At 40.5% G+C, this 14,934-nt stretch overlaps 2 protein-coding genes across 2 annotated transcripts; both read left to right on the forward strand.

Moving 5' to 3' along the window:
* The first annotated feature begins 1,406 nt into the window (after positions 1–1,406).
* LOC110047211 (uncharacterized) lies at positions 1,407–3,061 on the forward strand. Its single transcript, XM_089272624.1, has 2 exons — positions 1,407–1,553; positions 2,355–3,061. Exons 1-2 carry the CDS (start codon positions 1,502–1,504, stop codon positions 2,720–2,722), a joined length of 420 nt encoding a protein of 139 aa, XP_089128750.1. The 5' UTR covers positions 1,407–1,501; the 3' UTR covers positions 2,723–3,061.
* A 5,034-nt stretch (positions 3,062–8,095) lies between these two features.
* Positions 8,096–14,249, forward strand: LOC110047217 (uncharacterized). The gene is made up of 2 exons (XM_089272631.1): positions 8,096–8,225; positions 13,696–14,249. Exons 1-2 carry the CDS (start codon positions 8,165–8,167, stop codon positions 14,049–14,051), a joined length of 417 nt encoding a protein of 138 aa, XP_089128757.1. The 5' UTR covers positions 8,096–8,164; the 3' UTR covers positions 14,052–14,249.
* Positions 14,250–14,934: the final 685 nt, after the last annotated feature.

Raw genomic sequence — 14,934 nt, forward strand, 5'->3', positions numbered from 1 at the left:
AGATGAATTGCCGATACTTTTGACACGGTGCATTGTATTGATACGATCTCTTCCATGAAAATTATGTCTTAAATGTTTTAACTGTGGTTGAAAACCTCTGCCATTACTTCCAAATTAAACCTATAAGTAAAAATTAAACAGCGAATTCATATCCCGTTATACAGGTTCAGAAACTGAAATTACCATCCTTGATCAATTGATCAACCCAGTCCGGATTGGTTATAAGCGTTTTCCTGGTTTCAAAATACAGTCCATCGGATTCTATAACAAAAAATTCCTGGTTTGAGTTTCTGGGAATTTCCATTGACGAATGGATCAGTATTTCCGGAATTTCCGAGAAAAAGATCAACCCAGTTCGTGGCTGATTTTCCGGGAATTCGGATAACTTTCGAGAAAGGTTTAGAGACGTTTCTAGGAATTAAATGACCGGCTTTGAAAAGATTCTATGGATTTCTGAAGCAAAAATAATAACAATTACCAGAGTAAAAAGTTGTATTCTTATTTCCCAGTGTGAACAATTCAATTATTTAAGTTACTGTGTGATTATGCTGGCATTTCTTCTAGAAAAAAAACATGCAGTCGGCGAAGAAACACGCTGAAGTAAGTAAATAAGTTTAACGACGCTGTATTGACATCAAGCTTTCGATTTCAATCATGCAAAACTAGACAAGTTAGACTGAAAGAAGCTCTTGAGTCAGAAACCATACAGTTTAAACATACATACACCTACGACTGACGGAAAAAACAATGCTGCATCCTGTGTTCAAACTCAAACGCCTGGCAATTTCATAGAATCTGTCTAAATGGTTCTGCCCAGACCGTTTACAAACTCTTATTATTCACAACTGCTGTCTTACCGTACATTATCGTTTTCTCTTTTTGGACAATACTTCCTTATATCGCAGTAAGCCATAGCTTAAATGGTTCAGTCGATCATCGACAGCCAACAGATCAGCCAACGCTAAAATCAAAACGCCCGTATGGTTGCAAGAGCTACCTTCGCGAATTTGAGTAAAATATGTGTTCTACGGCTTTTTCCGGACCGAAAAGAGAATTCTTTAAATAAGCTGGCTCTTCGATTTTAGACCATAATGTACAGAAAGACTCGAGATATTCCCGGAAAACCACTGCCTTTCGCTGTCTGCTTTTAAGAAGATGGGCTGACATATGCTGCCAAAGTGGCCCTCCAACATGGGCTGTGATTGAGGTCTCGTGATTGCACAGACACGGATGTATTATTTGTAGCGTGAATGGCATCATGGAAATGCGCACGACTTTATCACGCGCTAGTCTTAAGGTCAGGCTGTTATTGCCCTAAAAAGGACAAAGTAAACATTTGAGACGCGTCTGGTGATACGACTTCGTCCAATAGAAAACGACGTCTTAGAACAATGAATTTCCGACACTTAATATCTCGCTCTCGGGCAGAAGTTTCGATCTTGAGTCGTCTTCTTGCCCATCACCGATTCGCTACACAGGAGGTTTCCAAGAAGTGTTCACCATGGAGAAAGTTTACTTCAAATTGTTTGTTTTCTGTGCAACCATTTCCCTTGGTAAGACATTTTTCCCTTCACGACTTTCTTTCCACTAATTCTTTAAATTGTTTAATTATGAGTTCGAGATTCTCAGATTGCGAACATGAAGGGCATTCCTGCAACTGTACAACTAGTCGCTGCGAACTCCTCAGTTACTTTTCTACCTGCTTTTGTAAACAAGGTACACCATACACATATTCCATCGCTGGAGCAAAAACGATAAACTGTTTAGTTTGAAGTTTTCAGCTCGGAAGCTCGTGAGTAGCGCATGTAAGCATTTGTTACAACGAATGATAAATATAACTGAGCGATTGAGTTTTCAGTTCGGAAAGTGCTGGTTGACTAAGCTATCAAAGTAGAAATTTGCTTTACTGACGGATTGGTTATAAGCGTTTCCCTGGTTTCAAAATACAGTCCATCGGATGCTATAAAAAAAAAAATCCTGGTTTGAGTTTCTGGGAATTTCCATTGACGAATGGATCAGTATTTCCGGAATTTCCGAGAAAAAGAACATATCACTTTTCGCCGCACTGACGAGGTGCGTATAGAGTTGCTTTCACAAATGAAATTCGTCTGTTATCAAGATTGGAAGCTTGCTGTTGCCTTAGTGTAGTTCGCTCATTGGTTTCATTTGCCCATGCTACGATATTCTTCCATTTTGATAGTTTATGTCCCTCTGTAATAACCTTTCAGGTAGCAAATCACAGCGCGCGATTTGATTCATCTTATCCACTTGCATAGTAAGCTACACTGACCCGGAAAAACATAATACATTGTCTAAAAACCGTCATCTAACGATGAGTTGTTGTATGATTCCAGCATATTCGTTCATGTGTTACAAATGTGGTCCAATTAAAGAAGATCAAGAGTACTCCGCGGATCAATGCGAAAAAGATCAGATAAAGGTCAACTGCACCGGCGACGACAACACTTGTTTCAAGTTCCATGACGAGAGTACCGATGGTATTGTACAGGAAACGAGAGCATGTATGAAAAAAAGCTATTGCGAAGAGACGAAGAAAATATGCTCAGATAAAGACAAGATGAAAAAGGCCAAGGTAAAAGAGTGCCAAGCCGCTTGCTGCGTCAGTACTGGAGACACACCCTGCAACGGCGCCTCCATCGCCTCCAACAGCGTGATGACCATGATGATGGTAGCAGCGTTGGGCAGTTTAAAGCTGTTCTAAACACACAATCCACACACAGGCAGTAGTCAACCTTTCTGGTTAGCTGTATCGACTCCGTCTACCTTTAATTTGTTTTTAGTGAGTAACATTGATTTGATAAAGGCTGGCAGAAATATTTACCTCGTGTATCTAATGGGTATCAAAAAAAGAATCAGTTGTGTTATCGATATTTTTTAGACGTTCTAATATAGATCATGAACTTTGATCATTGGAGCACCTACCTTGTATGCAGTTTACCTAGAGCTTAGTACTGTAGATTGCATTGAACTTTTAGTGGCATTTTAGCACTATTTTGGGTTCAAAACTGCGCTTAATAAATGTTTGTCAACTTTGTAATAAGTTAATATGTTATTTGATGACTCTAATTATTTTTTAAAAAATTTTATTTCCACCCTTAGTCTACGCTTAGTCTACGCAAAGTAGACTCATGATTTGCTTGACGCAACCTTGCCATTGTCACAATCAGCTCAAAACATTGTGAGCCATACCAAATCTCAGGCCAAAATGGTGAAATCGCAGAATATAATTATCGGAAAAAAAATTGTCCGAGGGTAAGTTTGCGCTGTGATTTACTTAAAAGAGAGACTACCTCACATTGGGCAAACTAATTCTAAGATGCAGCAATTCTAGCGGTCGAAACAACCCTAATTACATATCAGCAGTCTAGTCGGTCTGTAACGATTTCGTGGAAGTCCGAAGGCGATTTCTTTTCCTATAAACATATGTATTTTTTGCGCCCACAAAGCTTGCGGCAGTTTTCGTTACAAAATCACCATTCTGCGATGTTTATGCCGACGGCAACACCGAGGGACGATAGAGTGTTGTGGGATGGAATGAGTATATATCCCGTCTTCTTCAGAGATTCGTAATGAAAGAACGTTTTGTTCTTTAAACAGGAAAATGTGGAAAATGTGTCAGCATTTTCTAGGAATGAAAGGGAGCTAACAAAAGAAAACAGTTTTAACTCTTTAACCTTTTCCTATGAAAGTGCCCAGCCTGCCAATCATCCGAAATCCCAACGGGCAACCAATGGGTATTTTTGATTGGTTAATTAACCAAGGCGTCACTGAATCGATATCAGTGACCTTTGCAAACCTCTACACGTACCGAGTAACACCTCTCTCCTCCGCAGGCATGGCACTCCGCAGAGGTTCGAAACGTTTTTTATAGAAATCTGTGAGCCGTGCGAGGTAACTGCTGGCGCAAAGCCTGGTAGCCGTAATTCAAGACAGGTACAAGTTTTTAACTGACGATTTTCCGTGAATAAAAGTAAGAACAATTATTCGTAATTGCTTCCGATGTTGTCTTGGACATCACTTTCGTGATCGCTGGCTAAAGCTCAAGAGTTATACCCACAAAGTTACTTCTGACAAGATTTGTCTTAGTTCTCATAATGCTTGGCTTCCCGATGCAAACTTGACACCAGGTCTATCTCCATCTCGCCCGGTCGGTGCAACATGGCCGCCAGTAATTTCGTGACGTCATCCAGAGGCGCAACCTCGTTTCCTCGAGAAAGTACCCTAGTTGCGGCTGGTCACGTGTCTGCCAGATTTTAGCAGATTCCAGAGATGTGATTGAAGGGAGGGGCTGGAAAGTTAAAGCTTGTCTCAGCACTGAGCTTGCCTACTGAGCCCAGTAGTTAGTGGAATTTGTAACCCTCCCGTTGTGGATCGGCAGAAATCACAGCGAAGGCATTGACACATTCGATATAGGAGTTCAGTGCGTTCAGCGTTCGGCCGTTAGCTCTACATTTTTAGCTGAATTTTCCCCGTCGATAGTTGGAGGTCTTTGGAATTTGTGGCAGTGAAAAAATTTGGTAAAGAACTTGGAAATGACGACCACCACAATAAATGGACCGCGCGGTTAATTTTATTTTATTTTTCATTCGGCAAAATCACAACGAGGGTATTTACTCGTTCCGTTAGAGTTAAAAACTGTTAAATACGTCGTATGTTCGCCTACAATGGTAGTTTTGAATTTGATTGAAGTACTCTCATCGACAGTTTGACGGTCATTCCATTCTCTTGCGGCGAAAATATTTTACGAAGAACTTGACATCAACAACGTCTGCGCGCTGACTATCAAAGCTTAACGCCCGGTTCAAACGTCGAACTTTACATGTGCCGAACCTAATAGCCCCAATTAAGTACATGACGAGATCGACGTTTGAATCAATTAGGTTCGACAAATGTTATTTTGGTCGACCCGGGAATTAAGTTCGACATGGCCAGTCGGTCAGTTCGACTACGGAGCGACTCCGATTCAAACGTCGAATTTTTCATGTACCGAACCCAATGCATACATTACAAATACATTAAATAAATTAATTTTTACCCAGAGATCTGTACGTTTCCTATTTTTGTCATGCGCACACACCTTGTTTTGATCATTTGGAACAAAATAGCGGGAAGAGCGGGACGATATGTGTTCCTATTGCTTCGAGAGCACGAAATATACCTGCCTAATTTGCATAAACCACTTCTGCATGCGGTGTTCCGTATTTGAAAACGATGAGACTGTAGCGGGTTGGAAAGCAGCCAGTTCGGTGGCGTACTGCAAGTCATGTTTTTGAGAGAAAATGACAAAACAAATGAGTCTTGAAGAAACCGATGACAGGAACGAACTGGACGAGGAATTGCGATGTTCCTTTGGGAATAAGCCATACTATCAGGCAAACCAAATTTAAAAATCGTCTTCGGTTGTTTAATGCTGATTGCATCTGGGTCGCCTTCTTCGACTAGTTCTACCCTCCTTTATCGCACTTGTAAGAAAAGCAAGCTCTTCATTTTCACAATTTGTCTATCCCACATTTTTCCGCCATTTTGGTCAGCAATAACCGTCGTTTCCAATAGTGTCTCTTTTATTTTTGCAATTAAGTTCGATTAAATTAGGTTCGACGTTTGAATCAACTGCCGAACTTAATTGTTTGGGTCGACCCAAATTGGTATTGGGTTCGGCACATGTAAAGTTCGACGTTTGAACCGGGCCTAATTTAGCTTAAGGAGTATATTTTTCGATCGGCAAAATCACAACGGCGGCATTGATGCATTCCTTTAGAGTTTGATACGTTCAGTGTTTGGCCAAGAGACTAACTCTGAATTTGATTGAATTCATCCAATCGAAAGTTTGACGGTCATTCGATTCTCTTGTAGTGAAAACTTTTATAAAGGACTGGACCTCAACGGCATCGGCCGCGCTTTTGCAAAATCCAACGGCGTTCGTCTCAAAACTGTTTAGCGGTAAGTCCAATTCTCGGTCGAGAGACTAGCTTCTCATTAAATTGAACACATTCCATCGAAAATTTGATGAAGCAGGCTGTTGACGGTTATTTAAAAAAGTAGTGAAAATAAGCAAACTTCCCCCTCAATCAACATCTCATACTCACAGAAATTCAGACAGAAACGAAGCGCCGGTCAGGCAGGATCTCTGACAAATAACTTGCTTAACTTTCAAAATAACGTCTGTAAGGCAGCGCAACTTTCACCTCCATAGACAGTGTTGACAAAATTAAGTCAAAGCTCCACCTTCTGTACGGATTTGATTTGTATACATAGCCACGTGACCAGCCGCAACCAGGGTACTTTCTCGAGGGAGGAAGAGAGAGGACCCTGGGAACGAGGTTGGTTTAGATGGACCACTCAATAGACCAATTTCGATATATTAAAATTCAGCCTAACACAGTAGACCTCAGCACGAGGCTCTGGGGAATAAACCCCACAAACTCTGTATTTATTCCCCAGAACCTCGTACTGAGGTCTATTGTTTTAGGCTGAATTTTAATATATCGAAATTGGTCTATTCGCCTATTTCGGCTCCACTACACAGCAAACAATGCGAGCAAAACCGTTAGGTTTATTTTGGTGGTCTTGGCCGAGCACAGGGAACTATAGCAAAACGTTACACTACAACCTCTTATTACATCCAAGTATGCGACATTTAAGATGATACAGAGCTGAGCGACAGTTTACAAAGATAGTACGGTCAGACGGAGGCCAGAGAAAACCTGCCACAAAAAAACCCCAGAGGGGAAAAAAAAGCTCGGCATGAAATCGGGGTAGGAGCTCTAAATAGTCCATCCTACGAAGCCACACAGGGACGATAAACTTAAAAGTAAATGCCCTAAAAAATAAAGTTAAATAAAATTGATAAAAAAGAAAATAAATAAAATAAAATAACGTTGTCTCAACCGAGATGTCGTCCTAGAATGATATCCCACGTGAAATTCATCTCTTATATAGCCCTCCCTCATGCACATGCTCATTCGACTGGGCTAGCCTCAGTCCCCACTGCTCTTGTGCCGCAGAAACATTAATTCATTTCCGGCTAATTCGTATTCACTCAAACGCCAGAAATCTCATTTAGCTCTACCGTTGCGCAACTGTGACAACGATTTCCAAGAGTTCCAAGAGGACGTATATCCTTCCATTTTTTTTTTTTTTTTACCAATACTAGCCTACGTAACATGGAGGTCTGGATTGGATTAACTGACAACTGAAAAATACTCAAAAATTTAACTGACAACTGACATTTGTAGTCAGTTTTTTCCCATTCTTGTATCCAGAGCTGTCTGTTTCTCTTAGCCGACGAGACCTAGGCACAAGGAAAAGTTGGCTGGGGACTTATAATTTGGCTGACGTCTGGCCTGTCGGTGGACAAAGATAGATTTTCACCAATTCATCACTGGTCTCATTCCCGAGAATATCCTCTGGTTGATCTCCTGAGTAAGACCATTTGCTTAGTGTTGCTGTTTCCTACAACTACAGACCAGACCTTAAAGATGATTGCCAGTCCGTACTGCGCACTCTCGAGAGTTTGTTTACGTTTTTTGTTTTGAATCATGTAAGACGTCACAAAATGTAACATTTCGCAGTTACGTAAATGAAACAAATTCAAAGTTTCATGTCAAGCGCTCTTATGGATGCAAAGCTTCATGCTTCGCTCTTTCTCATACCACTTGATGAGACAACTTCGTAGCTGTAAAAATCAAAGAAACTGCATGAAGCGGTTTCTAATGAAAAACATCGATTCTCATTCTATCGAGTGAGACTCACAAACATCGGCTTGCTGAGATCGCGCAGTACGGGCTGGAAATCATCTTTAACAGATTTTGACTAAGAGAATATTAAAAAACGGTAAAAATTTGGCCGGAGGTGACCATTCATATCATGTCTGCCTTGACAGTTCTCCCCGCAAACCGGTTTTAAACTTCCTAACGGTCTTTGATCTTTCGGTGTTGTGATCGAACGGTTAGTTTGGTTTTACATAAGCCAGTTTAATTCTTGACTGAAGGAAACCAGCGCTGACTCGGTGAAAGTTCTTAGTCCAGAATAAAATCATGGTCTAAAGAGCCACCTTTTCCTAGAGTCGAGGCCCCGCCGTCTAGAAGGGACGCGCAGCTCTGGAGACGAAAACGCAAACGGAATCGACCCTCGAGTTTTTTACATGACAAGAAGCATGAAGCTCGTGGTTTTCGCTGTTATCGCGTCTGCCTTTATTTCTCTCGGTAAGTCGTATCTCATAGATGGTCTGTATACTTACATGATTCAATTTAGATAATATTATTGCAAAATTGTGTTAATATCACGAATTTGGCGATGGCTTAATCTTTTAATTAAGGGCAGCTTAGGGAAGTGCATATATCTCTCGAATGTTGTATACGAACCCCTTTTGCACAGCTATGTAGATAAGCAAAAGCTGGAATACATTTGCAAGGATATAAAATGGTGACAAGCGTCCCAACTAGATTCACGAGTTGACCTTTTGTAGCTTACACCAAAACTATCTTGCTCTGGTTCGAAACGGACGCCTATGCAAACTACAAATTAAATCGTGCTTGTCTAGATCTTCAGGATCCGGTGCCGGGTTTACACTATATCAAAGTTATACTGTCAATTAACGTGTACTGTATAGAATATTAGAAATAGTTGCCGTATACTGTTGGAGTTGAGAGTGCATAGAGCACGTATGTCCCGGATGTCGTGTTTCCGGCGCCTTCTCGGATGTAAATATTTTCCATTTTTTAATCAAATGAGAAGATGGTGTTTCTTTGTTTACTAAGAAAGTAATACATCTTTAAGGTCTAGAAAAACGCTGAACGCATTCACGTTCCCCTCATGACTCATACGTCCATTAGCAGTTTTGTGAGACCGCAAGCGTACACTAAGTTCGTAGAGAAACATTATCTTCCGATTTGGTGAGTGAATTTTGGTTAGAAGCGAATCCACGTTTAGTTTGCAAGGATTTCATACTAAAAGAACACTGAATTAAGTGTCGTGGAATGAGACAACTATTAGAAAAGGATAAAATAAGTAAAATACACAGTAATTTTTGAGTGATTTGTGACTACCATTTAGTTTAAATCGATCTAAACTCAACTGAACAACATCAAGCGTTGTGTTACAAGAAGGGAGTTTTATATGTTGTAATTCCAAATTGACCTTTCACTGGCCATGTAATCTGTCGGATTTGAAATGATTCTTGCCACAACAATCCTCTCTTGTGTTTATTCAGGATTCATTTTTTTCCATTTTGCGCTGTTTTTGGATCTGTTGCTGAAACAAAGTAAAAGTTACCAAACAGGAACTTTTGGATCCAAGATCAACCACGCGCTGAAAATAATGTCAATATTTGGCGAGTCGCCAGAGTCTCTTGTCTAAAAGAGGAGAACATCACGCTGTAATCTGAGATGATGTTTGGAACTACACCACAATCCGTAGCACACACAAATCGTATTCAGTTTTTTTTGACAGTGATCATCACGTGTTACAGCTGTCTACCGCCAGACTAATGCAGCCCTCCTTCAGTGATAAAAGTATATTGTACCCAAGGTCATTCCGTGAGAGTCCAAATTTTGCGAAACGTAGTAAATATATGAGTTTCAGTACCGGAATGTAACGGACGTATTCCAATTCAGCGGCAGGAAGTACAGGAAAAAAATACAATAAAACCACCTTTCCGTGAGGATGGCAAAGGTTTTAAATGTATGTCACGTGATGAAGGCAAAAAATTAGTGTATCATGCGTTAATAACAACGAAGACACGCGTGCTGTAATTCGTGAATTTCTCTATTATAAAAATAAACCGTTGTTAAAAGTAGCTAAAAGCAAGTATGACGCATGCATTTTGCTCAAACTTCGCCCGTGATATTAATTAGTACCTGCCGATAGTTTTAGTGGACAGAAAATGAAATATAATCCGAGAATGTTCATTGTGTCCAAGAATTCAGACAATAAATGATGATAGAAAGACGTAAATAACTTACAAGCGCGTTTCGACACAGTTTCTATTCTACTCTACTCAGTTAAGGCAATAAATGACAAAGCAGTTATTTTTTGGTTAGATTTATACCATCTTCAGACTAAAATATGCACAAGAGAGATGAAACAAAATGTAATACTCGTGAGAAAAGGCAAAATTCTCTGCTGGAAGTTTATGTTATGACTTTTGGCGCTTTTTCAATCCCTGCGAAAGAGTTACAACTGAAGGACGATTTCAGACGCCGAACTTTTCCTGAGTTGAGCTTAACTGGAATTTGGACGAATCCAAATTAAAAGAAGTACGCCTGATGATTCAGACGTTGAATTTAATAAGCCGTACCAAAGCCGTTACTAGAGAACTTAGGCAGACCTGTACGGGTCCGCAACTGATCCCAGGACCGCAAATGATCCCCAAATTGAACCGCAAATGATCCCGGACCGGAAATGATCCCCATATTGGACCCCAAATGATCCCGATCAAAAAATAAGGAATGGCTTGAATTTATATCAGAGGAAGGTGAGAACATATTCAAAAATTATGAACTAAAAACCGTGTTCTATCATTTTTACAAAAAAATATTCCACAGTTGCTGTTTTGTTCTTCGAACGGTTCAGATCGTTTTCACGGTCATGCAATAAAAAAAATAGTAAATCGAAAGCCAACCAATGGAAAAAGCTAAGAAATTGTGATGTTTGCTATAGAAGATAACTAAATAAGACACTTCTCCAAGTTGTAGGCCTGTGCATTTCCCCAAACTTCAGAAATTCGTCGTAAATGTTTCCCAAAAATTTACGGAGCCCAGTAAGAAAACGCCATGTTGATATACATCCGTGGTACACCAATATGGCGGCCGGAATATAGTGTAAACATCTGGAACTTACTTTGGCTTCCCAGGCGACTGATTATCAGCACTAAACAAATAAGCATTTATATAAGCACTTTTCCTAATGCTCTAACTTCTAAAACGGCTCAAAATCATGAGATAAGTATATATTTTTCAACAAACTCGATCGTGGCGTTGTGTCACGCAACCTCCATAACCCTGAAATTCAAAATGCTCTGGTTTCTAAACGAAGCACGCTAATTGTAAACAGATATAAATATACCGCCTCTTATGCCTGATGAGGATAAAAACACGTCACGTGAAGACGATCTATTGAATTTAGAAGTCTTAGAAAAACACATACTTGTAAACATTCCCGAAATCCTGGTGGCGATAGTATCAAATATCTATCAAAAAGCTAACTTGTCAAAACGAAGCGCAAGCCTTGGCCTTGCTTGGTTATGAAGCTGAACTTCATAACTATAGCTTGGAATTTTGGCTTTTTAGGATACTCAAGTAGTCATTTCCGAGGAATTAAAGCCAAATTACGGCCAAGGAAGAATTACGAAATAAATTTGTTCAAATTTCCAGTGTTACACACTAGGTGTTTTACAGAGTGATGAAGCGTTGTAGGTTTGTGGGTCTACTCAGGTGACAGCGTCTTCCTTAATAGTTGCTTCATGGTTAGATTTTAGTTTAAAACTTTAGACGAGTGGCGTTAATGGCTGATAAAATGTGATGTAACTATAACACCGAAATATCAATGTTTAACAAAGGAGGATATGTAGCGTATGTTGCACTGATCATAATTTTACTGAGAATTGCAAAGAAATGCAAGCCAAGTCGTGTTTTGATGATTGAGTGGTATATTCATAACATCGTAGTTAGCCACAAAATTTAGTCGAAAGTATGAAAAAAAAGCAAGTTGTGAGCCATTATAATTATAAGATGGCTTTAATACAAAAACATCGGTACTCATGTACGCCAATTCCCTACCCACACCATCCCACCATCCATGCCATTCGTTATTTTTTAGTCGGGATCATTTGCGGTCGCTATCGGGCATCATTTCCGGTCCGGGATCATTTGTGGTCCAATTTGGGGATCATTTGCGGTCCGGGATCATTTGCGGTCCTGGGATCATTTGCGGACCCGTACAGACCACGACGAGAACGTCACCAAACAAATGGTTTAATGAGCAAAACAATATCTGTGCACGTGCGTATACCTGTGTTTATTATCCAACTGCAGCGAATACCGTCCAAATAACAGTACAGATATGCAGCGATATTGTACAGTTATTTGTACAAGAGAAAACCTGTTTTCCTTAAAGGTTAGCATGCGCACGCAAAACTGTCACACTCTCCCTCTTTCATTGTTAAATTTATTGACTACAGCAGTTGGATAATAAATCTCTTATTAGATGTTTTGGTGTGTAGTGTCGCTTTATATTTTTACTCGTTGTTTGTATTTTGCCTCGCCCTACGGGCTCGTCAAAATACGGCACAACTCGTAAAAATATACAGCGATACTACACACCAAAACATCTAATGAGATATATATATATCTGTGTATATCTGTGCACGTATCTTTGTATATCGTGAAATGACCAAGTTCTGCGTCGACGGAACGTGGACGACGACGGCTAATTTTTCGTATTTCCATTTGGAATTGAACGCGCGCGGTGCATATTAAAGCACGTTTTTAGAACCATTGGCGTGCCGAACAGTTATAGACGATCACGAATTTCGCTTGTAAAATATAAATTCATTTTTTACTAGGCGTCGTCCTCGGCGTCGTCGTCGTCGTTGCTTAAGCTCCCTACTAATACAGTTCGACGAAAACCAGTCAATATTGTCAGTGGTTTTCCAGCGGAATGCAAAACACGGAGGACGCTACTATCACACGTCCGTTGCCTTACATTAAGGGTTCTTTTTACGAACTGAGACGGAAAAAGCTGCAGTTAGAAGGAAAAAGATCTAGACTGTATTGCACTACATTTTAAAACGGTGACAGTCGATAAATGTTTGTTTAATTTTGCCATTCTGCTTCTGTTCTTGTCTGTAGCCGAAAATGCAACACCCAAATACATTCGTTCGTGTCATCGCCTTGAAAAGGGTGCATTCTCGTCGCCGGAGGCTCGATCCTTTTGGTCAGCCCCCAGAATCACAACCTCTGGCCGGATTCGATTTTCTGAGCATGCTCAGAGTATTTGTTTCGTATTCTCAGCCAATCAGATTTGTCAGATTTGTCGGATTTGACGGGAATCTGAGAATTGAGGACATTCAGTTTAGCACCCATCCAGAGGTCGGGTTTGTTTGTCCTGGCCAGAAGGATAGTGGCCTCTGGAGACGGGAATGCATGGGATGGCAGATCTATGCCGCCATGTCATGCTCTATGAGTATAACTGCTCGCAAAATGCTTTATAATAATTTACGCATTAGGTTCGGCCTACGAAAAATTCGGCGTCAGAATCAAAGCCGTTACAAAACCGACACAGACGAAATTGTCGACCAAGCTATATGCTTTTTGGTCGCCAGGAAGGACATAGTTTTAAGCAGTTTAATCTTAGTTTTTGATAGGGTGTAAAGATCTAAGAGTCTCAACGCTTCAAGAAACTGATCATCTGCGTGGAGAATTTAATCTAGATCAAGAATTGGCCCTTGAAATTACAGGGGATTATGATTCTATGGAAATTGATTACGCCAACTTTAAAGGCATTGTTTCTATGTGTTTCTGAAGGTATCAAACGGCTTTGAGTTGGGCGTGTCCCGTTGTTTTCATTTTCTGTAATTTACAGAAAAAATAACCCCCGGATTTCCTGAACGAGAGAGTTACTTGTAGAGACCCTCGATACTTATCTCGGTCTCTATGTACTTTGTTTTATTCGCAGCCTGTTCCATTCAGTGTTACCAATGTGTTCCTAAGGCGACACCCAGCTGCAGCTCATCTCAAACCCCCCACGAGTGCGCCGCGCATCAAACAAAAGCGACTTGTCCCGAGGGACTGGATCACTGCGTGCGGTCACGTTTCACCAATGCATCGATAGACATAGAGAAACGGTCATGTGCAAGCTCAAAGACATGTGGCAGCCTAAAGCTTTCTTGCGATCATCTCAAGGCAAAAGATAGGCGCGTGAAGTGCCACTGGTCGTGTTGTCAGGAAGACCTTTGTAACGCAAGCGTCTATCCTGTCGCACAATTTGTTATGCTGGTGATTGTTGCCTGTGTGCTGTACGCGTTTCTTTAACCCATAAGATATCCGATGAAGTAAAAGGCGAGGTTGGTTCCTAAGAAAGAGAGTTTGCGAGCTGCGTTCCACTTTGTTAGGTGGGCGCAGTTCATGACATTATACATAAAGCAGCATAAAGGGCTGTGGAAGATTGGACTGAAAAAAAAAATGTATTCTGAAGTATGCAGAGCCTTATAATTTTACTGACAACGTTAAGATTTTATGTGTGAATTATATTACTGAACAGGTTAATCGGTATCCTCGATATAAACCAGCGCCTCTAGCTCCTTTCTTCGCCTTGTTTTTACTACAGCGCTGGCAAACTCGTCTTTTCAACGCCACAGATATTAAAAACGCGAGAAGAGGAGCTAGTTTGGAGCTATCGTGTAGCGAGAAAGCTGACGTCTCTCAATAACGGTTGAAGACGGAATAGAACGTTGAAGTCTTGCAGTTACTCTCGCAGACTTTCTCGCGTGGAATCAAAGAGCGTACGACGGCCTTTGTCTTGGCCTATTGTGCGGTCTCAATAGTCTTAGTGAATACAACAGTGATTTTTTTATATAAAATTATTTTATATTTTTTTATGAAAGTTGGCCTGCACCTGTTTAAAACCTGTAATATTGTTATTCATTCTTGTTAATTTGTACCTCTTTTGTTCTTAGGGCCAGGGGCATTGCTTGTGTTGTTTACCTATTGCTTCGTTTGGCCAATTATAGAGAAACTTGTAAACGGTGCAGGTGGCCCAATAAAATTAAAGCACGGATAACCAGATTTGGGCGTTAGGTTCTGATGTTTAACTGACCTTCTTCAACGTCAAGCGTTTATGCCATAATCATCCTTTGAGTTATTTGCTCTCGATTTCTATGAGGTGACAATCGCAGCATTTGCACCTTAGAATATC

The sequence above is a fragment of the Orbicella faveolata genome, unplaced genomic scaffold, assembly GCF_042242905.1.
Source record: "Orbicella faveolata isolate gen_17 unplaced genomic scaffold, um_ofav_v1 contig_1, whole genome shotgun sequence".
Taxonomy (NCBI): Eukaryota; Metazoa; Cnidaria; class Anthozoa; order Scleractinia; family Merulinidae; genus Orbicella; species Orbicella faveolata.

What these genes read in the sequence shown, in the direction of transcription:
- LOC110047217 (XM_089272631.1), top strand. Translation starts at nt 8,165, where the DNA reads ATGACAAGAAGCATGAAGCTCGTGGTTTTCGCTGTTATCGCGTCTGCC. An exon ending in GTCTGCCTTTATTTCTCTCG is followed by an intron (nt 8,226 to 13,695) that starts GTAAGTCGTATC and finishes TTTTATTCGCAG; the next exon opens with CCTGTTCCATTCAGTGTTAC.
- LOC110047211 (XM_089272624.1), top strand. Translation starts at nt 1,502, where the DNA reads ATGGAGAAAGTTTACTTCAAATTGTTTGTTTTCTGTGCAACCATTTCC. An exon ending in CTGTGCAACCATTTCCCTTG is followed by an intron (nt 1,554 to 2,354) that starts GTAAGACATTTT and finishes GTATGATTCCAG; the next exon opens with CATATTCGTTCATGTGTTAC.